Source organism: Gadus macrocephalus, chromosome 2 (assembly GCF_031168955.1).
Source record: "Gadus macrocephalus chromosome 2, ASM3116895v1".
Taxonomy (NCBI): domain Eukaryota; kingdom Metazoa; phylum Chordata; class Actinopteri; order Gadiformes; family Gadidae; genus Gadus; species Gadus macrocephalus.
The window spans coordinates 20,805,989-20,827,081 of NC_082383.1; the positions used below are offsets into that span (position 1 = coordinate 20,805,989).

Sequence of the window (21,093 nt, forward strand, 5' to 3'; positions counted from 1 at the left end):
CAGATGTCCCCTCACTGCCAGCGAACTAGCTAGGGTCTACTCTATTGACGATGAGTTAATAGAGTAGACCCTAGCTAATTCGTCTGAAAAAGTGGGGTCACAATATTTTGTGGTCTAGACTTTTATAGACGAATTCACAACTTCCTGGCAATTAAATAATTAATTTAATTTCATAAACAACTTATGGGTTAGTTTGCTGTTGTATATATTTGATGTTGCCGGTGGGAAAACAAGGTTTAGGGAGGAACACACTTTTTGTTCTCCCGAGGTTTTCGTCGCGCAACTCAACAGTAGGCCTACTTTGAAAGGGAGCCATTTGCCGTTCCCTTAAATTGGTTCCACATCTTTCTTCTCATTTGAATGTACGGAAAGTAGATCGTCCTGTATGTTCTCATGGGACTGCTTAACAATTCTGCGTAAGAATACAATATGGCGTGGAAGGAGGTTTTCGGGTCTTTACGGTATAATGCAAGAACATTTCTGAAACACGTAGAGGAGGAAATGGATTGACTTCAGCGCAACTCCATAAGTGTTTAAAGTAGGCTAGCTCTTAGAGAATATTTGGTTGGCCCTTAAAAGAGCCTTTGGTTTTTTGGGGTTTCTGATTTACTTCTTGGCGGGCTTCTCGGTCTTCTTGGGCAGAAGGACGGCCTGGATGTTAGGCAGCACACCGCCCTGAGCGATGGTCACTCCACCGAGGAGTTTGTTGAGCTCCTCGTCATTGCGGACGGCCAGCTGCAGATGGCGAGGGATGATGCGGGTCTTCTTGTTGTCGCGGGCAGCATTGCCGGCCAACTCGAGGATCTCAGCGGTCAGATACTCAAGCACGGCCGCCAGGTAGACCGGAGCCCCGGCTCCGACGCGATGAGCATAGTTACCCTTGCGAAGAAGTCTGTGCACACGGCCAACGGGGAACTGGAGCCCGGCACGGGATGACCTGGTCTTGGCCTTCGCCCTTGCTTTACCTCCGGTCTTTCCTCTTCCAGACATGATAAGCGCTTATTTGAAAAGATTCTCAGGGTACAGTGGGACCTTCCGACTGATTTATATGCCGACCCAGGTCTCTGCTCAATGGCCAGCTTATACTTCCAGATAATGGACCAATCACGGTAGAGTACACATTTATCTTTTCCGCCCTTTAGGTGGCACTGTTCTACCGACTGAAATAAAATAAAAAAGTAGCAGGCCGTAAAATACCACCTGTAAGATACTAGTAGTGACAACGCCTGAAGGATGCTGATTAAAAAATATGTATACCAATGTGTCAACAATCAGATGAAGTCATATTTTTTATACTTAGTGAATTCACTTGAACTACCCTCATGATGTTCCTGACTTGACCTATTCAAATCCAATTATCAACTTAAGTAGAATCAGAAAATTGAAATTGTATGCTAGAGCAATAAACGTACTATGTTTTTATATTTTCCATTGTTACAGTCAAACATGGGGAGACTCAAGAGGCATAGAGGATGCAAAGCACAATTACAAACTTCACATTGAGGATAAACTTGAGAACAAACAGCAGGTAAGTGGCAGCATAAAAGCACTGTCTGACCACAAAAACATTAATCTACTGCTGGGGATGACGCAAAACTGCCTGAACCATTAATTTCAACATTCAGAGAGGGTGGTCTGCTTCACTTATCCACCCATCTGCATGAGTGCCTACAGCCCCACCAGTTGAGGACCAGCCTTAAGAAAGTACATGTAAGCAAGGCAGGTACTGAATACAGAGTGTTTACCACATTATTCAACCTCTCACTGCAACAAGTGGCTCTTTCAACATATCCTTAACCCTAGATCGTCATTCCAGTCCCTGAAAAAAATCATCTTTGAATTGAATAACTGGATGACTATGTGACCAATGGTGATCCGAACCCTAGCCATTAAGTGCTTTGGGAATCTTCATCAGACCATTAACCTAGTCCTTAGCACAGCAAAGTCAAGGGGGTTACGTCCCTCCCACTTACCTGCCATGGTGGTGTGGGTGAGGGTTAATAGGTTTACATGCTGCACGTGGGCCAAAGTCTAAATAGGAGGTCCGGATCGTGACGCTCTCTTTTGATGCGACGCAAACTCAAGGTTCTCACCGTAAACGGTTCAGTGTCACCTGACATGGACTATTTGGGAATCCCCCTTGTGCTTCTAAAGCCTGGGCAAAGTCACTTATTTTTGGATGTTTTCATGGACGACTCGTTGACAGGTTATGGGGGACATGTTCTGTCCAGGAATGCGGCCAACATTAATGTTGGCCCTTCGTGGGACTTTCCACAGGAATGTGGAACTTTTCCACTGTGATGAAAATGACACCTCCAAACAGAGGGCATTGTTCTCTGCGGCCCTGTCTGGTGACAGTCCTGCTCCATCAGCTGATGCTCCTGCCGTTCCAGCTCGCTCCAAAGCGGACCGTTCCAAAATGTCGACGCTGACATCGCTGCCCCGCGTCCTCTCTCTCCTGTTGGGCCCTGCAGCGTGGACACCGCGATTCCACTCTCAGGCTCCGAGGTTCCACGGCTGTCAGCCCCTCGGCCCCTTTTCCTTCCGACCACATTAATAGTCGGAGACTCCATTATAAGGAACACACGCTTTTTCAACGCTGCAACTCACTTTTTCCCCGGAGCCACGGTCCCTGTCATCACCAGCAAACTTCCGGGGCTTCTGCGCCCGCTCCCGTCCTCAATTAGACGTGTCATTGTCCATGTCGGAACATACGAAACTGCTCGTGAGCAGTCTGAGCTCATCAAAAAAGATTTTAACAACCTCTTTCATTTTTTAAGTTCCTGTGACGAGAGTGTCTACTTTTCTGGTCCCATCCCCTCTCTGGGCCGTGGAGTGGGGCGTTGTAGCAGACTTCTCAGCCTCCACACCTGGCTCCAGTCCACCCGCACAGCTCTAAAATTTGGTTTTATTAATAATTTCGATCTGTTTTGGGACCGTTCACATTTATTCAGGCCGGACGGTATTCACCCTAACTGGTGGGGTAACAAAATGCTAACAGCTAACCTACAGCACACTGTTCAATCAACCTCACATGCATGACTGTTTATCCCCTTCTCCCCGAAACATCCGCAGACTCAGATCACTGTTCCCGCCGTCAGTTCCCCCTGCCAGTCACATCTGTCGCTGACACTCGCACCGGAAAGCCTCCCTATACAATCCATCATTATACAGGCCGATCCGGATCTTTCTCGCACCGTTTCCATTAGTAATAGGGTTCCTGTAACGATTAGATGCCTACCGGCCAAACTCAACAGGAATCCTAAACACAGAAATATGAATAACTTAACAATGATCCAGACCATTACTCCAGTAAAGGTTTTAGCCCAGCATAGACCTTTTAAGATGGCTCTTTTAAATGTAAGATCCCTCTCTAATAAGACTTTCATTTTAAAAAAAAATATTTTTTCTGCTGAGTTGGATTTCATGTTTTTAACCGAATCCTGGTTACAACCCGGTGATCACTGCAAGCTCATTGAACTGTGTCCCCCATACTTTGACTGTATTAGCCAGCCTAGGGTTTGTGGCCGTGCTGGCGGCCTTGTAACAGTCTATAAAAAACAACATAAATGCACTCAAATTCCTTCTACGATTTTTCCTCTTTTGAGGTTCTGTTGCTTAAACTAGGTGGCCCGAATCCCGTCATTTTTGCAACATTCTACCGACCCCCTAAACCAGCTGGCCCATTTCTATCAGAACTCTCTGAATTTGTATCTAGTCTTGTTTTAAACCATGATAGAATTGTGCTTTGTGGGGATTTTAATATCAATGTTGATGACCTGTCTAAAACCCTTGCTCCTGATTTTTTAAGCATCACTAAGTCTCTTAATTTTCAACAACATGTTTCTGGTAAGACCATGGCCATACTCTGGACCTCATTTTTAGCCTGGGCCTGAGGATACCATGTGTTAAGGTCATGGACATGTGTGTATCTGATCACCTTTGTAATGTTTTTTCCTGTGAACTTCTGGCTGCTTGCACTGCCTCACCTTGCACAAAGTACACCCGCGTTTTCAATGAGCACAGTGCCAGTAAATTCTGTAGAGTTTAATGAGCAGTGTTTTCCGATTCCTGAAGTCCCTGATACAAATGACTTTTTGAATTCCTTTAACCAGCTTTGCTCCTCAACCCTGGATGTCATTGCCCCTGTTAAGCCAAGATCTAACCTAAAAATAAGAAAACTGTCTTGGTTAAATGAGAGTTGTCGGGCCTGCAAAAGGAATTGCAGAAAAGCTGTACGCCAGTGGAAGAAATCAGGCCTCCAGGTTCACTTCCTGGCTATGAAAGAGCATTTGCTCTCATATAACGGTATGGTTAAGAATACAAGGACATGCTATTACTCTAATCTTATATCTGCCAATAAACATAATCCCAGATTTTTATTTAAGACGGTCGACCAACTCATCCAGTCCCTCCTGGTGCCCCTGCTGAATCTGATGCAGATTGTGAGAAGTTCCTCTTGCACTTTGTGGGGAAAGTGGAAAATATTAGAATTAGTATCAGAACAAACCCCAGCTTCACGGACGTCAGCCCAGCCTGCCGGTGTGTTTTTCAGTATTTTCACTACTATTTCCCTGCCTGAACTCCTGAAAATTATTTCTAATATGAGAGTTTCTTCCAGCCCACTAGATATTATTCCCACCAAGTTTTTAATTGAAATCAAGGAGTGTATTGGGCCCCACTTACTGACCATCTTAATGGTTCACTATCTGCTGGCTGTGTCCCCGATTATTTTAAAACTGCCTGTATTCAACCAGTCCTCAAAAAATTTGGACTGGATCCCCCTATCCTCGATAGCTTTTGCCCGATTTCAAAGTTACCTTTTATCTCTAAAATCCTGGAAAAAATAGTCTCTGAGCAGCTGCTGGCAGTTATGGTAAACAATAGTGTCTTTGAAAAATTTCAATCAGGCTTTCGTAAGAACCATGGCACGGAGACCGCCTTGTTGAGAGTCACAAATGACCCGGTAGACCATGAAACACTTTTAAATTGACTAAGGGACTGGGTCGGCTTATCCGGCACTGCCTTAGATTTGTTTTCGTCTTATTTATCGAATCGGATGTGCTGTATCTCCATTAAGAACTGCTCCTAATCAATTTCTAATATAAAGTATGGAGTACCGCAAGGGTCAATACTTGGACCTATTCTGTTCTCTATATACAGTATATGCTTCCACTAGGTGAGGTCATCAGGAGACATGGCATTTCCTTTCATTTTTATGCTGATGATTCTCAATTGTACCTACCCATCAAGCCCAACGACCCACATATGCTAAGTGCACTTCATGAATGCCTAAATGACATTAAAAGCTGGATGGCAATACATTTCTGCAGCTTAATTACAGAAAAACCGAAATTGGAGTACTCTTTGACAGTAATTTATGTTCTGAGCAACACATCACCAAGATTGTACAATCTTGGTGATTGTAATATTTCTCTGCAATATTTCTAAAATTCGATCAATTTTAAATCTCAGTGACACTGATACTTTGTTACATTCTTTCATCTCCTCACGACTTGATTATTATTACGTATGAGTGTTATTAAACACTCATACGGCTACAGACTGTCCAAAACTCAGCTGCCAGGCTTTTAACAAGATCTAGGAAATATGACCATATCACACCTGTTCTAGCGTCTCTACATTGGCTTCCCGTTTGTTTTAGGATTGATTTTAAGATTTTATTGATTACTTTTAAGGCTCTACATGACTTCGCCCCAGCTTATATTTCAGAGCTTTTAGTCCCCTATGTGCCGTCTCGTAGTCTGAGGCAGGCCCGGTTCTACGGGGGAATAATTTTTTCATGACGACCAATAAAAAAAGGAACAGTGTTACCCCTTATGTTTTTATTCATGACGACCAACAAAAAACAACAGTGTCACCCCTCATGTTTCATTTGATAAAACAACAGTGTTACCCCTTATGTTTTTTTTCATGACAACCAATAAAAAAGGAACAGTGTTACCCCTTATGTTTTTATTCATGACGACCAACAAAAAACGACAGTGTTACCCCTTATGTTTTTTTTCATGACGACCAATAAAAAACAACAGTGTTACCCCCTATGTTTTTTTTCATGACGACCAATAAAAAAAGGAACAGTGTTACCCCTTATGTTTTTATTCATGACGACCAACAAAAAACGACAGTGTTACCCCTTATGTTTTTTTTCATGACGACCAATAAAAAAAGGAACAGTGTTACCCCTTATGTTTTTATTCATGACGACCAACAAAAAACAACAGTGTCACCCCTCATGTTTCATTTGATAAAAACGACAGTGTTACCCCCTATGTTTTAATTGATAAATATCGACAGTGTTACCCCTTATGTTTTTTTTCATGAAGACCAAAGAAAAACAACAGTGTCACCCCTTATGTTTTTTTTCATGAAGACCAAAGAAAAACAACAGTGTCACCCCTTATGTTTTTTTTCATGACGACCAACAAAAAACAACAGTGTTACCCCTTATGTTTTTTTTCATGATGACCAATAAAAAACAACAGTGTTACCCCTTATGTTGTTTTTCATGACGACCAATAAAAAACAACATTGTTACCCCTTATGTTTTTTTTCATGACGACCAATAAAAAAAGGAACAGTGTTACCCCTTATGTTTTTATTCATGACGACCAACAAAAAACAACAGTGTCACCCCTCATGTTTCATTTGATAAAAACGACAGTGTTACCCCCTATGTTTTAATTGATAAATATCGACAGTGTTACCCCTTGTGTTTTTTTTCATGAAGACCAAAGAAAAACAACAGTGTCACCCCCTATGTTTTATTTGATAAATATCAACAGTGTTACCCCTTATATTTATTTCATTTTTTTTGCGGGGATTCGAACGTGAGCTGTTTAGAGTGTTAACCTCTGAACTTAACAATGCACCATCAAGAAAACGGATAACGTCATCACAAAGGTTATTCTTGACTTTAAAATTCGCATGAAATAGAGATATGAGTCTTCCAACAGATGACATCAACCAGACTTGAACCCCGGTCGCCAGGGGGTTAGGCAGAGTAAACCCCACTGCACCACTGAGGCGATGACAATACGCAATAATCAATCGTCAACAAAGAGGATATACATGACATTAAAATGTATGTGTGTATTTCTATTATGTTTTTTTTCATGACGACCAATAAAAAACGACAGTGTTACCCCTTATAAAATATTTGACAAAGACAACAGTGTCACCCTTAGTTTTTTTTCATGACGACCAATAAAAAACCAAATTGTTACCCCTTATGCTTTTTTTCATGATGACCAATAAAAAACAACAGTGTTACCCCTTATGTTGTTTTTCATGACGACCAATAAAAAACAACAGTGTTACCCCTTATGTTTTTTTTCATGACGACCAATAAAAAACAACAGTGTTACCCCTTATGTTTTTTTTCATGATGACCAATAAAAAACAACAGTTTTACCCCTTATGTTGTTTTTCATGACGACCAATAAAAAACAACATTGTTACCCCTTATGTTTTTTTTCATGACGACCAATAAAAAAGGAACAGTGTTACCCTTTATGTTTTTATTCATGACGACCAACAAAAAACAACAGTGTTACCCCTTATGTTTTTTTTCATGATGACCAATAAAAAACAACAGTGTTACCCCTTATGTTGTTTTTCATGACGACCAATAAAAAACAACATTGTTACCCCTTTTGGTTTTTTTCATGACGACCAACAAAAAACTACAGTGTTACCCCTTATGTTTTTTTTCATGACGACCAATAAAAAAAAGGAACAGTGTTACCCCTTATGTTTTTATTCATGACGACCAACAAAAAACAACAGTGTTACCCCTTATGTTTTTTTTCATGACGACCAATAAAAAACAACAGTGTTACCCCTTATGTTTTTTTTCATGACGACCAATAAAAAACAACAGTGTTACCCCTTATGTTTTTTTTCATGATGACCAATAAAAAACAACAGTGTTACCCCTTACGTTGTTTTTCATGACGACCAATAAAAAACAACATTGTTACCCCTTATGTTTTTTTTCATGACGACCAACAAAAAACAACAGTGTCACCCCTCATGTTTCATTTGATAAAAACGACAGTGTTACCCCCTATGTTTTAATTGATAAATATCGACAGTGTTACCCCTTATGTTTTTTTTCATGAAGACCAAAGAAAAACAACAGTGTCACCCCTTATGTTTTTTTTCATGACGACCAATAAAAAACAACAGTGTTACCCCTTATGTTTTTTTTCATGATGACCAATAAAAAACAACAGTGTTACCCCTTATGTTTTTTTTCATGATGACCAATAAAAAACAACAGTGTTACCCCTTATGTTGTTTTTCATGACGACCAATAAAAAACAACATTGTTACCCCTTATGTTTTTTTTCATGACGACCAATAAAAATAGGAACAGTGTTACCCCTTATGTTTTTATTCATGACGACCAACAAAAAACAACTATGTCACCCCTCATGTTTCATTTGATAAAAACGACAGTGTTACCCCCTATGTTTTAATTGATAAATATCGACAGTGTTACCCCTTATGTTTTTTTTCATGAAGACCAAAGAAAAACAACAGTGTCACCCCTTATGTTTTTTTTCATGACGACCAATAAAAAACAACAGTGTTACCCCTTATGTTTTTTTTCATGATGACCAATAAAAAACAACAGTGTTACCCCCTATGCTTTTTTTCATGATGACCAATAAAAAACAACTGTGTTACCCCTTATGTTTTTTTTCATGACGACCAATAAAAAACAACAGTGTTACCCCTTATGTTTTTTTTCATGATGACCAATAAAAAACAACTGTTTTACCCCTTATGTTGTTTTTCATGACGACCAATAAAAAACAACAGTGTTACCCAGGGATGCGGGAAGTGGGGGTGCTTAGGGTGCTGCAGCGGCCCCTGGCTGTAACTGCAAGTGAGAAAGTTTTCTGAACAAATCAATACTTTTTTTTATTTTTTGTATAACTTTAACATACAACATGATTTTTCATTAAATTATTGACATCCATCCTTTTTATGATATTTATCATATTATCGGTACTATGCTGATTTTACATAAGCATGTTGGTGTTCAACATCTGTTGTAGTGAACATTCTAAAACTGGTGTAAAATGTTGCTGCCATATTAATAGACACGTTGAATGTTATCGTTTTGATTCTGGAATCCCGCACGTAAACTGGTTGGCAAAAAAAGAGCAAAGACGGGCGGTTCACTTGACGGAGAAACCGCCACTTTCCTCATATCAGACAACTCGTAACTCTGGAGGAAAATGAAGGCTTTCTATTATTGTCACTTTCCTTTGTAAACCTTTAGAAATAACCTCCTGAATCCTTGTTATAACGCTGTGTATAATCCCGGACCGCAACAGCTTGTCGGCATGTTGTTAGTGTGTGAAATTCAGCACAGTATCAGCCGAGTTTACTCTAATTTCCACATTGTTTACTTGCTAACGTTTGTGAATAACAGTGGCTAGTTGGCAGAACTCTTTTTGCACACCAGTAGAGTGTTTATCAGAGCGGATCCCTGAATGTGACGTCACCCGTCATCTCGTCTCTGTAAACAATGGATGTTGCGCAGAATTTATTATGACGTCATTATATAGATTCTCTCTCAGCACCGCCCCCCCCCCCCCCCCTCGGACTGACTTCCCTGAGTATAACCAGAGAATGTCTAATATGAGGAGAACTGGCACTCGCGGGTTAGTTCCGGGTTTCTGGACTGGTTGCAGTAATAATCTTTGACCACGCGGGGCGCTCGTAGGCGAGTCCAGAATGAATGGGAGCCAACAGGGTTTTATCCTCAGAATCCACTTTTCTCACGATGTAATTTTTTGTCAAGTAATTTTAAAGTTGCTATCAAAGGGTGGGGCTAAGATAATAAACTCAGCTGAATATTGCATTTTTTAAGGTCACGTATCTGTTCTAAAAAGGCGTTAAAAACATGCGATGACGTCACACACTGTAATACTGTCAGAGGTACTACTTTACGGCAGTTTCTAAAGCACTTCCCTTGTCCCGCAACGATAACACCAGCTGTTGGAGGTAAGGCTTTTTTTTTGCCCTAGTTACAGAGTTTTAGTGAGCTAATGTAAAAAAAAGAAATGCGCGAATGTTTTACAGATGTATGTTACCTCACTAGTGCCGATGATAAAGCTTTTTTTTTAGTAACGATTATGAGCCATTTCTTTCTCCTAAAATAGAAACCTGGATTAGAATCATAATTTTAAGACTGCATCAATTTAGTTTACATCAGTAAACAATCTGCTAGAGAGCAGTGTTCTGTTGTTCTCCTCATGCCTCTTCCTTTCTTGATCTCTACAGTCGGACCTTGATGCTGTGACAACGGACAAGTCTTCTTCCTCTGTCCTTTTCCCCTGCCTCTGTTCAGTATGTTCAGTGTTGTTAAATCATTTATCTTTTTTTTTATTAGTTACTGTTCTTATTGTGTTCTTGTTAGTGTGATGTTTGAATAAACTTTCCTGTTGCAATGTTGGTATAATGTTTGTATAATTACTGTTATACAACTGTTACTGTTTCAATGTGATCCAGACCATATTTCTCATTTAACAAACATGTGTAGCTTATAATGTGTTGCATGGCAGAGCAATTACGGTATATTCAATGGCTTAAAACAAACCCATCTGTAAAGATCAGTGAATGCATAGAAATCAATGACAAGTGGTGTAGATGTGTTTTCCCTCTGTGCAAGGTCATTAGCCCAAGTCCTACAAAAAAATAACGACTGTAATAGCAGATGTTGAAGTTGTTAAATCGTTAACTAACCATTTGTATGGAACAATCGGTTAAGGTAAGTTAAGTGCTTGAGTCTCGACACTTTAGAGAATGTCTAGCGCGCAACTTGAATAAGCCATGTGCGATATTACCCGGGCTCCAGCGCAACTTTCATTACCAGGTGAAGCCTCAGGTAGCCTAGGACCATTCATACAGGAGCAAGCAAGAACGTTACCTTTTTCTGTCCTTGGTAAACGAAAAGACGGACAATCCGTTTCCAATGTAAGTGCAGTTTATCATTGCCCATTTACGAGGCATTTCTTTTTTAAACTATCTTTATTTTCGAAAAATAGACAATGACAGATTAAATGATATTGAGCGGGATATTGACTGTATTATTTAAGGTGGTCATACCGTACCTACCATGTATATAACACATTGAACATTGAACGAAAGAAATGGAAGAAATTCCATTTATGCCCATGTAGCCTACTTTCACCATACTATCTTAAAAATAAAGGACCTGCAGGAAAATATAAATACAGTACTCAAAAATTGAGTTAACACGTTTCTGATTGCTCTTCAGCTTCAGATGCCGTAAGAGGGGTCTCTCTCTGGTCGTAATCAGTCGCAAATCCGTCCCTGACCAATCAGCATTCATTAGCAGAATGCTAGCGTGTATGGCCAACAACGGCCCAAACTGTAAGAAATCGAAAGGACATAAGTACTCACTCATTTGACTTTTGAACCATAATCTATATTGAACTTGCGGAATCTACAATAAAATTTGCGATATTTCAACGACAAGCAGGTGAAAGAGGCATAATTAGCCGTATAGCCCCATAGACTCCCATTCAATCTGGACTCGCCCGCGATCACCCCTAGTGGGTGTCTCATGGAACTACAACCAAAATCGGTACAATGGGGCGTATAGGGAGTGCCCAGGCTCTTCGTAGACGGGCTCTGGTATAACTGTTGTATAAAGCAATATCACACTCGAGGTCGCAATGTTGTCGCTCTATATCAGCGCTGCTGTGATTGGCCGCATCGTGTGTCATGCCGGCGTCGTGTGCAAAAGGCACGCACCCATATAGTATATCTATGGAGCGCACGGTAGTGACGTTGAACTTCTTCGGCAGCAACAGTTATATATCCGTCGGATATCCAATACATGTATTAAATGTATTATGTTCATAAGAACCCATATTTCTTTTTATTGTATTTATTTACAATCGTGTTAACTTTAAGAGTATTATACTGATTACTTTTTGTTCAAAGTCTGAAAGTTTTCTTTCCTTGTTCAGCTAAAATCTGTTTTATTTTTAAGTGGCAATGTACAATTATTTATGTCAAATATCCTGCCACAATTTATAAAAAATAAACGTTATTTTTGAATTGCAGTCACATGTTTTTTTTTGTGTAGAATTCTGTTCTTTTAAACACCTCACACATCACACATATCCAAAACCTATCTCATATTCAAAGCTATCTAAGATATCAATAAGCTAATGTTGCAGCTGAAATGTTCTCCACATCACAAGGCATGATATGATACCATCTTTTAAGCACAGTAATTGTTTGTTGTCCCAACATGTCAGTAGAACTACGCAGAAGTGCTTGTCTATGGTAGGAAAGGCCTGTGTGTAAAAAAGCGAAGTCTAAACTGAAGCTGGGTAGCTGGTTTTAGTATAGTACTGGTGCACCCCCTGTAATCTCAGATGCACCCCAAGGCATTCTGTTCTGGAACCGGGCATGGTCTGAGGTCCTCAGGCAGTAGACTGCTGTTCCTCCCAGTGTCCAGGCTCATAACTAAAGGGGACAGAGCTTTCTCCACACAGGCACCGAAGCTCTTGAATGACTTGCCTGAGGAAATTAGGTTGAATGAGTCACTAACCATTTTTAAATCTCTCCTCAAAACCCACTTTTACCGGAGAGCTTATCCAGATTTCATTAGAGCCTGCCTTTGTTTTGTTTTTTGTCTTCTTTCTGTACATCACATGTGCTCTTTGTTTTAATTTGTGTTTTTATTGTTCAGCACTTTGTAACTGTTTTGAAAAGTGCTATATAAATAAAGTTTATTATTATTATTTGTGAGAAGAGTAATTTACATAATTTATTTATATAATAATTTATAAATCACAAAGTCATACACCTGCCGCCACATCTACTCTTGGTATACCGTTTAATTTGTCTAAATAACCTACCATCTGACTTCAGGTCAGTTTACTATTTTCACAACGGGCAACCCAAGTTATTGATATTGTGGCATTAACACCAACCGATATTAAGGTCCATATCAATTATTCAGTGCAAACTGATTAGAAGATCATGGTAAGAATCTCTTAGAATTATTTGGTTGGCTCTTAAAAGAGCCTTTGGATTTATCGTTGGTCGAAAAATGGTTTAACCGCCGAAGCCATACAGGGTGCGTCCCTGCCTCTTCAGGGCATAGACAACATCCATGGCGGTGACGGTCTTCCTCTTGGCGTGCTCGGTGTAGGTGACGGCATCACGGATCACGTTCTCCAGGAACACCTTGAGGACACCGCGGGTCTCCTCGTAGATGAGGCCAGAGATCCGCTTCACACCGCCACGACGAGCCAGACGGCGGATGGCGGGCTTGGTGATACCCTGGATGTTATCACGCAGCACTTTACGGTGACGCTTGGCGCCTCCTTTTCCGAGCCCCTTTCCTCCTTTGCCGCGTCCAGACATTTTCCAGAAGCTTTGGTAGTCTACTCAATGTGCCACTGAACGAGCGCTCTGACTTTATAAAGGCTTCCTGAGGACCTTCGAGAGATCAGGACAGCCTACTGTTACAGATCCCTCCCATTCTCTATAGGCCCCGCCCATTGCCCTTTATTCAGCACAGAACCCTCCCTTTACACAACTATATTAAAAATAAAGTCATAACTTGGAGCGGGCGATGGCTTTCGTAGCATATCGATAAAACAGCATGTAAAAAATAAGTGTTTAGTGAATAAATCTAAATTATATGAAGAATAAGATAAGGGTTTCCTAATTAGTATGATGAGCTTCATTTGGCATATTCGTGGTGTGTCTAACACAAATTTTCCAAACAGGCTTTCTACAAAGAAAACAAACAATAAAGCTATAGGCCTATACTAAACCCGTTTCAGTTGTTAAGGTTTGGTTTTTGGTAACCAACCAATGTATCCTAGTGGGTGCATGAAGAAAGAAAATTATGCTATCAAAATCATACTAATAAAGATTCGTAATTTTGGAGAGTTTACAATTTATAGTTGGAATTAGGCTACCAAATCGATTGAAACAGTTGGCTACATGCCGTCGTAGTGGGGGAGGAATCTAGCATAGGCCTACTTGCATTGTTTAAAAATAAATAAACATAAATTAATCAGCAGTAGGCTAACCTAAAATGTAATAAAGAACAAATAAATACCTAGCAAAGCTTTACCCCATGAAACATTACCCTTACACAACCGGCGTTTTAGCACCTCTTGCTTTTACTGGAGACGTGAGACATTGAATGCTCATTGTAGCAACTAAATGTTATGCCATTCATCTTGTGTAGCACAAAAAAGGGTTTGCATATTGAGAAAATAATTAGGCCTATCTTAAGCGTGATACCAAACCTCAGGGACCATATGAACGTAATTATTGGCCACTTGAAGTTTCAGATAATTACTTAAATCTTGATTTGATGTATTATGTCCGCCCTTTCATGAAAGTAGCCTAATAAACAGTAAGGTCCATGTAAAGATTTTAAGAAGTTCACAATGGGGCATCCTGCTTCTAGTCATTTGAGATAATTAGCCTATTTCAGTTGACTTTTCTGGACGGAATATCTCTTCGTAGATTTGAGTGGCTCTTAAAAGAGCCTTTCGTGGATTGTAGATGGGGTTTCAGTTTACTTCTTGGCGGGCTTCTCGGTCTTCTTGGGCAGAAGGACGGCCTGGATGTTAGGCAGCACACCGCCCTGAGCGATGGTCACTCCACCGAGGAGTTTGTTGAGCTCCTCATCATTACGCACAGCCAGCTGCAGATGGCGGGGGATGATACGGGTCTTCTTGTTGTCACGGGCGGCGTTACCGGCCAACTCGAGGATCTCAGCGGTCAGATACTCAAGCACGGCTGCCAGGTAGACTGGAGCTCCGGCTCCGACGCGATGAGCATAGTTGCCCTTGCGAAGAAGTCTGTGGACACGGCCTACTGGGAACTGGAGCCCGGCACGGGATGACCTGGTCTTGGCCTTCGCCCTTGCTTTACCTCCGGTCTTTCCTCTTCCAGACATGTTGAGTCAGTATTTAAATTGATCCAAAGTGCTCAAATCAGCTTCCGACTGGTATAAATAGCGACCAAGGTCTTTGCTCATTGGCCTGCTCAAACTTCCGTAAAATAGACCAATCACGGTAAAACACAAATATTGTGACACGCCCTTAAGGTGGCAGCGTTGACAGAAAGAAAAGGTCCCAAATTAAAAGTAACAGAATAAAATAATTTATATCAGTAGCGATAACGCCAGAACCAAGAAGATAAAAAAAGGAATGTACAGAGTCGGAATCTTTAAAAAATGTATACCTTTTCAATATGTTAGGAAATACCAACATGATGCTCTTGACTTTGACCTTTACAAATCCAATTTACAACCTTTGTTTATTCAGATACATATTATAATTATAAATTATAGAGCAATAAACTTACTATAGTCCCCTATGGTGAACTGTTGCAGTTCACCATAGGGGACACTGAAGATGCATCAGGGATGCAAAGCATGATCATGAACTGCACATTTAGGATCAATTTGTCAAAAAACCACCAGCGCAGCATGTGAAACAGCATCACAAAATCAGAAATATGCAAAAAGTTGTTGATGCCAAACTGCCTGTCCTGAACCTGTTATTAGGCCACTTCACCATTCAGAGAGAGGGCTCTGCTTCACTTACCCACCACCCACTTGCATGAAAGCCAACAGCCCCACCAGTTGAGGGCTAGGGATGGTTATTTTCCTTGATTCAGTTCACGTCGGTCAGTTCGCCAAGAAGAATCGTTCAGAATCGTTCGATCGTTCGTTCAGTCGAGTTTCCGGTAGCAGTGAATCGAATCATGGAATGCAAGGTTCTCTGATGAGTCTGTCAGACTCAGCTCCTCCCCTGTTCTCATTCTCAAACGATTGTGGAAGTCGGTCATCAATCAACATTACAACTTTAAAGGCTGTGTTGCAGGGTTTATTTTCCAACGGATTTGTGCAATTTGCTTGTTGGTAATAAAGATTTAAACTGTTACTTATTGTATTTAAGGTTGTAAGGTATCACAAAACGGAATTTAATACGTAAAAGTAGGTACTATTTTAGCGGTGTTCTATTGATTCTCATTTCCCCCAGAATGCATTGCATGACATCACGTTGGGGAGACACGGACCAAAGCCGCTTTGAGACCCTTAAGAGTAGAGACTAATAAGAGAGTGTTCAGCAGATTATACAGACACATAGATAAATACATAGATATTATATATAGTTAGTATATGCTACACGTCAATCTCCTAAAATGGCGCGATTTGATTGGTTCGCTATCTTGGGATATTGGGCGATATCCCATGATTGACATCTCAAACTCATATTGTTTTCATCACAAAATGTCCGCTAATAACAACAAATAAACCTTCGGTCTCGGGGGCTATTCCCCACAATTCACTTCGCCTTCGGCTAATAATTGCTGATTAATAGCCTAGATAGATGGATAGCCTAGTCAAGTCTTTATCAATACCAAACTACACAAATCGTCGGAAATTCATTCGGGTGATCCGGCTCACACAGTATAGCCTACAAAACCACACAGAACACGGGAGACAACAAGTCATCCACTGGGGTCAGCGGCGGATTTGTCAGCCTTACAAATCGGACAAAGTCAGCCCACCGACATCAAGATTCTGCTGCACACCTGCAAGCGACGGTCAGTTTGGAATCTGACCTCCGCCTCTTCCCTTGACATTCAGTAGTGTCTGACAAACACACACCTGGCCTTATATTACCTGGGCGATGCAAAACCCGCACACCGACCCCTACAGGTTAAGTGCAAGAAATACATTTCCAGCCTGCACTTAGGGCTGAAGTGAAGGCCCGGCTGTAGTGCTCACGGTTCGCCACTTCTATATCATATAATATTTATTATCACGGCCGAAAGCTGTGTGCGCCTCCAGACGATATTATGAATCACAAACGACTGCGTCTGGTTCTCCGACGTCTCTGGTTCTTCTACATCCACATCAATCTGAAGTAGACTGAACGACGACATGGAGGAGAAAGGGATTGTTGCCCTTGATTGTTGACTGTGATTTTCTCCCGCTGGAGCCTCGCCGCCTCCGCAGTGGTCAGCAGGCAGCGCTTAGGCACCACCGCCTCCATGCAGCGTGCAACGCCGAAGCGGTGGTCCCTCGGCAGCGGGAGACAGTCTCGGGCAACAATCCCTTTCTCCTCTATGTCTTGTTACATGTACTTCAGGGAGTCAAAAACAAAGTTCCTTTCCCCCAATTTCCTTCTCAACCATGGCTGAGATAACCCCCACGACGAGTCTCGTTGTGGAAACACCAGAGACGTGAGTCGGACGTGTTATGCGCCATAACACCGGCAGAACGGTTATCCAAATAATGAAGTGTAGGCCTACAACACTTGCATTACAGCCCTGGAGCTCTGTATCTAAATTATATAATACATACAGTACCGCGGGAAGTAGGGGTGCTGGGGCCAAAGTGGAGATTTCTGAAAACGCCGGTTATGTGTTGTCGGGTCAACGGGGAGAAACGGGATTTTAGGTTCTGAAGCGTCACATTATGCACCAGGAAATGCTTAATGTCATGTGAGCGCCCGCTGTACCGTATTGGTCCGTATTGGTAAGACGACATATATTTGGAAAAAAGATTTGAAGACCAGATCTTGTTTTTATAAATAAATAAATTGTATTAATTGAATAAATATACGAAAATAAAAAGGCATAGAATAAAACACTGCATTGCCACTAAACAGTAGTGCCAATCGGCCGTACTGATGTGTACACCAAAGACTATTCCTGAGACTCCTCTGCCCCGCTGTGTTCACTCTGGCTGTGGTCGCTCCGAACTGTTTCGGCCCGTGGCAAAGCGAGTCATCCTCGCTGCTGTCCAAGGCATTTTGAGACGCAGCATTTATTTAATGCTCATATGACCTAGTGCTGAAAAAAAGTTATATGAAAAAGTGTGAGGGGAGCGGTGGTGCGCTAAACTTGTTCTGAGAGCAGCTGGATGTGAACCATGGTGTGAACACAACGGTCGATTTTCGACTGTGTGCGCATGCACTGGTGTAATTGAGCTGCGCTGCTATATATCTTTTTTATCAATGTAGCGAGTTGCGAGTCTAGTGCAGGCTGAGTTGTTTTTTTCCAGCACCCCCTGCTGAGAATACGTTCCCGCGGCTATGAATACATATCATATAGTACATATTATCACGGCAAAAAGCCATGTGTGCCTCCAGACGATATTATGGATCACAACCGACTGCGTCGGGTTCTCCGACATCTCTGGTTCTTCCACATCAATCTGAAGTAGACTGAACCACGCGCTGCCCGCTGCCCACTGCCGGCGGTGGTGCTTTGCGGCGGCGGTGCCTCGTGGCAGCGGGGCTCAAGGGTGGCTGAGATAACCCCCACTACAGTCCCGGGTGGAGAACGAACCATGATGGAATGAGACAGATTGACGAGACATTCAAATATTCGATTAATCTGGCATTACACAGAATGCCAGATTAATCGAATCTGGCATTCGAAAATTCTGTAGAGTACAAAGACAGCATGCATTCACCATTTCACCAGTGGTGGGCCGTCACGGTCACCTCTGGCCACCTCACGGCCATCTCTGCCTCACGGCCATCTCTGCTGGCCCTGTCAAAATCTAAATAATAATATACATACTTTTTTTCAAAATTACATTAATTTGTGTCCGAACGCATCTTGATTCCATATTCTTTTCAGTACATACAACATAATTCCAGATGGAAAACCTTTTTTTTTTGTAAGGCTGAGCTCAGCTGAATAACGCATCACAGCTAGGTTACATGGACCAGCGGGGCCAGCACTAAAAGTATTGCTACCCTTTCGCTGAAGCTGCCACCTCTCATTGGATAATAAATTTGACTGACGTTAACGGAGATTAACGGAGATTTAAAACACTTAGACTAATTCAAGAGAGAGAGTGCAAAAGAAATCGAGGGGTCCGGAGCAAGAATTGACAAAAGACTTTATCGTGCAGAAAAACAACATCGACAACAGCCTGAGTAGGTTTGCAAAGTCACTGGCTGGACTTCGGTCCCAGCCCTCCTTTATACACATACAGGAACTTCTTTAATACAATGGAGGTTCCCTTTGTCCCTAATGAGGTTTTCCGCCTTGTCTCTTCGTCTCAGCAGGTTATCAACCGTGCCCCGGTCTGAGGTACGCAGGGATTAGGCTTGTCAGTCAAAATGACCCACGCCTGAAAGGTGGAGGTCAACATGACTTGACCCCGCAGTTCCCAGGGCATTTCTACGTACCTACCATCTGGTGTGAACCCAGACTCAGGCGTCATGTGCTCTCCACTATTTAAAATATTAAGCCTATTAATAATCATGGTTTACTATAGAATATACTCACTAATTTCTACCACAACGTGTGTAATCGGCCAATCAAATGTTGATATGTAGTAATAGAACGACCCCAGGGCCCAGCAATATGCCGGCGAAGACCCCTTTATGTCATCAGCGAATTTTGAATCGTTGGCGGTACAGAGTTGATAGTGAACTACTATGGCCACCGCCTTCACAGCATGTAGCGATCCTGTTTCTGATCTCCTTCGTTTGCCTTTTTCAAGGTGATCGTTGGAGAGAAGACAGATTTAATTTCAAGAGAAAGACCTACACCGAAGCCTGAGGGGCTGACCCAGGCCGGTAAAGGTTTTGTGTGGCACTTTACAGAGTGCAACTACAGCCGACTGGCTAACGGCTAGCACCGTTGAGAACAATCTGTTCTACTCGCCGTGTTTGCTGTTCAGCATCAGTGAGGGGACATGGAACAGCGCCGGATTTAGCAGTCTTAACAGCTTCACCAAGGCAACTTTTAAACATCAGGCCATGGGTGATGGGTGAGTTTTACTTTGCACTGTGTAGGAGCGATAATGTTGCTGTGGTACTTTAGTTCATAACGCTTTTTTTTTTAATGGTTTGAAACACAAATATATTGCTTGAATTTGGGCAGTAGGCTTAATTGTAATGCTTTGTGTGGATGCCACTTAATAAGCATATTAAATTAACCCGTTCACTACTACTCCTGCGGGCTTAATATTCTGTCTGGAATAGCGGTAGTAAAATATGTGGCATGAAGGCCTACTTGTATGTTTAATTTTTTGTTAATGAACTGGCGTTGTACTTGTAATATTGTCGCTATAGGCTACTTTAGTCTTGTTGTGGAATAAGTAAAGATCTGATGGTGTTGCTGCATTACTCTAGCTCTGCGGTAATGCAAAGTGGTGTGCTTGTGCGCTGTTGTTGTTGCTGAAGATCAACTGTCTTGTTGTGGATGTTGTGCAGTAGCGCATATTGTGGCTGTGTTGGCGGTATTGGCACCTAATAGGACATTTGTGTGCATGTCTGAGTGTTTGGGGGTCGGCCATTGGTGGAGTTCGTTACTGAAGGCCCTGACTTAAACCCCACGGTACACAACTGCATTTTACTGATATTGAATCGTATTATCGTACGCTCGCTCACTAAGCCTCTTCACCACTCACAGTCAGTGAACGAGTCAGCCAGTCAGCGACTGGTGGGTCTGGGAGGAGTCGAGTCTGAGAAAGAATGAGACGAACGAGAGAGAAGAAACTGTTTGGTTCGTTCTTGTTAAAGAATCGTTCATTGGAACTGATTCGGTCGCGAACGACCCATCACTATTGAGGACCACCTTTAAGAAATGAAATGTAAGCAAGACAGAAGGCCCAAGGCCCGACCAGATACTGAAAGCATCTGTAGATTGGCTTACAAAGGTGTTCACTACGCTATCAAACCCCTCGTTACAGCAAGCTGCATTTCCAACTTATAACTTTGTTCCAGCGTCACACAACAATACCATTATCCCCCCTGATCTAGATAAGCAACAGCTACTCCTGTCCTCCTGTGCTTAGGATTTGCACAGTGCTCATGGGAAATGTATATCTTCTCTGATTGACTACAGCGTACGTTGGAATGGCAACCAGACCTCCTTCATTCTCATCCTAAACAAACAGCAATGTGTGCTGAGCCCTATATTCTTTATACTAGTCTACCCCAACGACTGCACCTCTATACAGATACCAAATATATTTTCTACTTTGCAGATAGGGTTACGGTT

The 21,093-nt window shown here is 41.8% G+C and overlaps 2 protein-coding genes across 2 annotated transcripts; both read right to left on the bottom strand.

Moving 5' to 3' along the window:
- Positions 1–564: 564 nt before the first annotated feature.
- On the bottom strand, positions 565–15,056 carry LOC132452911 (histone H2AX-like). Its single transcript, XM_060045749.1, has 3 exons — positions 14,628–15,056; positions 10,072–10,085; positions 565–998 (listed from the first exon to the last, which is right to left on the bottom strand). The coding sequence occupies exons 1-3, from the start codon at positions 15,005–15,007 to the stop codon at positions 607–609; spliced, it is 786 nt and encodes a 261-aa protein (XP_059901732.1). The 5' UTR covers positions 15,008–15,056; the 3' UTR covers positions 565–606.
- LOC132452854 (histone H4) lies at positions 13,086–13,506 on the bottom strand. The gene has a single exon (XM_060045675.1). The coding sequence runs from the start codon at positions 13,447–13,449 to the stop codon at positions 13,138–13,140; it is 312 nt and encodes a 103-aa protein (XP_059901658.1). The 5' UTR covers positions 13,450–13,506; the 3' UTR covers positions 13,086–13,137.
- Positions 15,057–21,093: the final 6,037 nt, after the last annotated feature.

What these genes read in the sequence shown, in the direction of transcription:
- LOC132452854 (XM_060045675.1), bottom strand. Translation starts at nt 13,449, where the DNA reads ATGTCTGGACGCGGCAAAGGAGGAAAGGGGCTCGGAAAAGGAGGCGCC.
- LOC132452911 (XM_060045749.1), bottom strand. Translation starts at nt 15,007, where the DNA reads ATGTCTGGAAGAGGAAAGACCGGAGGTAAAGCAAGGGCGAAGGCCAAG.